The 5,255-nt window shown below is 41.8% G+C and overlaps 2 protein-coding genes across 2 annotated transcripts; both read right to left on the reverse strand.

Annotated features, from left to right (window-relative positions):
* Positions 1-2,169: 2,169 nt before the first annotated feature.
* LOC104417836 (cytochrome P450 CYP71D312) lies at positions 2,170-3,841 on the reverse strand. The gene is given in 3 exon segments (XM_010029046.3): positions 2,170-2,476; positions 2,479-2,860; positions 3,763-3,841. Coding segments are annotated over 3 exon segments (636 nt in total). The 5' UTR covers positions 3,766-3,841; the 3' UTR covers positions 2,170-2,225.
* LOC120287487 (premnaspirodiene oxygenase-like) lies at positions 3,828-4,691 on the reverse strand. The gene has a single exon (XM_039300301.1). The coding sequence runs from the start codon at positions 4,689-4,691 to the stop codon at positions 3,828-3,830; it is 864 nt and encodes a 287-aa protein (XP_039156235.1).
* Between the last annotated feature and the right edge of the window lie 564 nt (positions 4,692-5,255).

Genomic DNA, 5,255 nt, shown 5'->3' on the forward strand with positions numbered 1-5,255 from the left:
TTCCATCGATTTCATTCCGTAATTAATTTCAAAGGCTTTTGTGCGATTATCCCTTTTCATGTAATGACACTAATGATTTTTAAAATTTGGCCCAACATGCAAGTGGTCTATAAACTTCTAACGTGGGCTTTACACTTTGGCTTGATATTCAATGTAGTCCATAAAAGTTATATAAAAATGTTCAATAATCATTCCATTAATTCAATATCAATATTTTTATATAGTTCATGGACTAAATTGAACATATACAAAAGTTTAAATATCACAGTAAACAAATTAAAAATTTAGATGCCACATTATGCATTGAGCTAAAGTTCAAAAACTGTATTAAATAAATTAAAATTTTAAATACCATATTGTGCAATGCACTAAAATTCCGTGACCATTTGTATCATGTTCCCAAGTTTTTATGAATTTTATATTTGCTTCTTAGGTTAATTAATCAGCAGTTGCCACCACCACCACCTTCACAATCGCAACCAAAGACAAAGCAAGTCGAAACCCTACAAAAACACGAGATTCTCTCTCTCTCTCTGACCATTCTCTTTCTGGTTGACGAACGAAGCAGAAGCAGAAGCACAGAAATCAGCAAGAAGAAGGCGATCATGGCGCTCGCTTCTCGCCTCGTATCCAAGTCCTGGCAGGTGAGGAGCCCCCCCTCCAGATCCACGCGCCTTCCCCCTCTCGCTGTTCGTCAAATGCCGTCGCGAATTTCCGCTCTATCGCGCGCGATTCTGTTCGCCCCCGAGGAAACGGGATATTTCCTTTAGATGGAAATGGCAGTAGGAGGTTTTTTCTACTGTACTTATTTAAAGACAGCGACTTTGATATCGTCGTGTCTACTTTAGATGGAAATGGCTGTCGTATTGCGGTCCATTAGCGGTAGCCTTCTGCGCGCGATACTCACCACTGTTTAGTTTCTTGATAGATTTGTCAATTTCTTCGCAGGCATTGTTTAATTCGACGCGTCCTGGGAACGTCGCAAATTTTATTCAACTGCTGAGGGATGTCCGCAAACTTGGGTTTGGGCCGTGACACATTGACCCTGCAAAAAACTTCCACATTGACAATCGTTCTATGTATGTCACGTTTAATGAACTTGTCCGAGATAAGCATCTATGTTCTAGCTCGGATATCAATATACCTAATAACTTATGACTCATCATCCCCTCAAGTACCTAATACTGAATAGTTAAACTTGAAAACACACTGATCTCAATAGAATCCACCGATTCGGAATTGTTTAAAGATTTAGCATAATTGTAAACCTGTCATATATATTCTCAACACCTTAAGAATAGGTTCAGTCGTAACTAATCTTATGGACTCATTCATATATATAAATAGGACGATGAATGAAGATTTATTTGCCATTGAATAATTCCTAACATGTAACGATTACGTGGTTGCTTTAGAACATATAGCTAATAGTTGCTGGAGAAAGGTTTGCCCCTAATGGTTGTCCATAAACTACAGCCATAGAGCCACAAAAATAGGCATGAAAATAAAGAATGTGTCGTCTTTATGATGTCACTTTTTTGGTCTTATATAGAAGCCAAGAAATAAATTTAGGAGTCTGGTTTGAAATGTTTGACTTGTGCTTCTGTTGGCCTGTGGCTGTCCACTGTATAAATAATGATACGGCTATTTTCTGCTCCTGTTGAAGCTGCCTTGTTCACCCTTGTTCAAGAAAGTGACATATGTAGATCTTTCTTACACTAAACTTTCCACTGGCTTGCTCATTTTTCATGGAACTTTCTTACAAGATCCCGATTTATGTGAGCCTAACTCCCATGAATTGCAAAAGCGGGTGGGCACCCTCATGATCTAATGTTTCACATGCATTGAGCTTGCATGAACCGGGACTTTGCATTCGACACTTGCTCATTTTTACTGTCGGAACGAAAAAGAGAAAGATGCTAAAAGCCGCGCCTTCTCCAAACTCATTTTGGGTTACACAGATGGAATCCCTCATAGAATGAAGCTAGCACCACACATCTGATAATCAAAGAACTAATCAATCATATGCAGTGACAAGAAAATTCAGTGCATAAGGAGTGGGCAGAGTAGCTTTCGATCACATGAGCTCGTTTATTGGATTCAGCAAGTCCCAAACCAGGAACAGCAATATCATATAAGTGACAGACAAAAACACGAACATGACCACATATGGTAAACCAGACTAACGATTTGTAGCTAACACGCATGACCACATATCTTGATAACTACTTATCATGATCTCCATCGTACGAGAAGGGGACGCAGGGCTCGGCAACCATGATCAAGGGAGTCTTCCTCCTGGAAGTGATCCCGAAAGTCTCAGACATGTCCAGGTCTTGGGCCTTAACCCCATCGGCCAGAGACCAGTCGAAGTGGTACAAGAGCAGAGCCAAGGGGAGCTCAATGTTTGCGATCCCGAAGTTGATCCCGGGACAGATCCTCCTCCCGCCACCGAAGGGTATGTACTCAAGCTCGACCCTCGGAAATCAACCGATGAGTTCAGGAACCTCTCAGGCACGAACGATTCGGGGTCAGACCAGAACTCGGGGTCTCTCCCCACTGCATACGTGTTGATCACAATCTTGGTCTTCTTGGGGATCTCGTAGCCGTTGATCGTGCACGCCTCTCGCGACTCTCGGGCCATGAGCGGGCCCGGCGTGTGCATCCTCAGGGTCTCCTTGACGACAAGCTTCAGGTACTCGAGGCCCTGGATGTCCTGCTCCCGGACCTGGGTCTTTCCCTTGAGGACGGCTCGGACCTCGGCCTGCGCCTTCTCCATCACTCGGGGGTTCCTCAGCATCTCCGAGAAGGCCCACTCTATGGTCGTCGAGGATGTGTCTGACCCAGCAGAAAATATTTCCTACACAAAATACAAAGAACGGATTGATTTTATATTTCAGAAGGATGTCCTTAAAAAATACAAGAAAGATAAAAGTGCCACATGATATTAAGCCTGTAACGTAGCAATATCACATAAAAATCAGTTTATACCGAATGATACGACAAGACACAATTGGTGTTAACTGAAATATAGGTTTACATTTCGCATGATATTGGACATTTAAATCAGATGATAGTGTGCTTAGAATGACGAATCCTCGGTCGCATCTATATGTAGTTGCATTTGATCAAGATGTCGCAATAGACATGTATGGCGGTGTCTCCTCATCGAGATGGTCAAACTTGGACTCGAAGGTTCTTTGGAGATTTAAATCAGTGTGTGTGTACACAAAATATTATATTTTTCTGAGCAAAACTGTATATGGGATCACTTCGAATCTTGTGGAAACTTCAATGCAAACTCTTGACATGGGAATAGTAAAAAAAAAATTAACAAGGGGAGATCTCTTTCATCCATGTGATAAATTCCTGGGATACATCTTGAGAATATTAGGGTTTCATGGATGTGATCATCATGTTTTCTATCATGAATGCATTTTAGACGATCCATTTTGCCGTTGAAATTCTTGGAGGCCAACCGCATACTGATTAATAAGAGTCCTTTTTTGCTAATTTAAATAGGTAATTAAATGACTCAAATTAAATATTTTGTAGCGAGTATGAAATCCTTATGTTAACATGCTTAAAAGGACTACTAACTAGAGCTAGTAGCCTCTTCCATCCCTTCACATAGAGTAGAAAATCTATGGGTGTAGACATAGCCCATGCATATATAAAAGCTCAGGCAGAATGAAAGCCGTTGTAAGTAAGAACTAAGCAAAGTAGATATTTAGTGAAATTATTAATGAAATTAGGCCTTACCATGACAATATTTTTTATGACGTGTGGCTTGATGAAGTAGTTCGTTTCACTACTCTTCTGGAGATTCAAGAGCACGTCCACAAGATCTTCTCTTGCATTTTTTCCTCATTGTTCCCACCGTTTCCCTTCAATTTCTCCTTGTGTTCTGCAATGATGTGATCGAGGATCCCATCGATCTTCTTGTGCAGTCTCTCCCAAGCCGGTTTCATTCTTGAGAGATAACGCAAGAACCAAATTGAAGGGAAGAGATCTGGAAGATCAAATCCCCCAGCAACCAATGTCGCTTCCTCGAGGAAAGAAAGGAACTCATCTCTATATTTACATCTCTCACCAAATGCTGCCCTCGAGGTGATGTCATTGATCAAGTTCAGTACAATCTTGGTCAAGTTCGCAGCCTTTCCTTGAGATGATTGTATTGTTTTGATCATGTCCCAACACTCTTCCTCTCTTATAGATCTAAAAGAGAGGACCCTCTTCATGCTCAGGAGCTCCAACACGCAAATCTTGCGCATCTGCCTCCAGTACTCGCCGTAGGGAGAGAACACGAAGCTCGAGTTCTCATAGGAGATGACCTCGAGGGCCACAATCTCGGGCCTCTGGGCAAAGGCGAGCTCATTCTTGCCAAGGATTTCCTTGACCATGTCTGCCGACGAGATAACGATGGTCAGGATCTCGCCTAGTTGGAGGCGCATGATCGGGCCGTGCCTCCTGGCCAACTCCCGGAGCGAGTGGTGAGGGAGCGACCCTGCCATCTGGTGAAGATTCCCCAGAAGAGGGAGCATCTTCGGCCCTGGAGGCAGTTTCGAAGAAGGGTCTTTGGCATTGTTGGATTTCTTCCATTTCTTTAGAATGAGCAAGAGGAAGAGGAGGGAAGCGAAGATGACAGAAGGAGAAGGCAACAGGATTGCCATTGAAGAGAACATTGTCATGGCTGGGGAGGAATATGGTATGTTTACATGCAAGGCTTTAGATGTGGCATAAGGTCTTCTTGTGCTCTGACTTATATAGCTGACGGATATTGATAAAATAATGATGTCGTTTGCATCTTTTTTTGACATTTGAAGTTAAGATGCATTAATTCATGGAACGGTCTCTCTTCTGAAAAATCTTCTTTATCTTACTAAAGCCGGCAGCCAAGAAGTGCAAATATCCAATGCTTCTTGCAAATACATGAATCAATGCTTCATTCTAGAATTCCAGGACGAGCAAATAGAGATTGGATCATTAATTTGGCATGCCACGACAAAACTTCTGTCTATTATTGCAGCTAGATCGATAACCCCATTTATTTCATTCAATTGTGGTGTGCTGACATTTACAGATTTCTCTTCTTCTCTTCCAAAATCATAACCTCATTTAGATGGGATGAGGGTCCTACATATTGCTTGGGCAACATGTGAAAAAGCATAGGGTCATATCATAGGACAATCTATAGATTACACGGTATTTGTACTTTTAAGAGAATGAATGTTACCAAACCCATCAAATCATGC

The sequence above is a fragment of the Eucalyptus grandis genome, chromosome 8 (genome assembly GCF_016545825.1).
Source record: "Eucalyptus grandis isolate ANBG69807.140 chromosome 8, ASM1654582v1, whole genome shotgun sequence".
Taxonomy (NCBI): domain Eukaryota; kingdom Viridiplantae; phylum Streptophyta; class Magnoliopsida; order Myrtales; family Myrtaceae; genus Eucalyptus; species Eucalyptus grandis.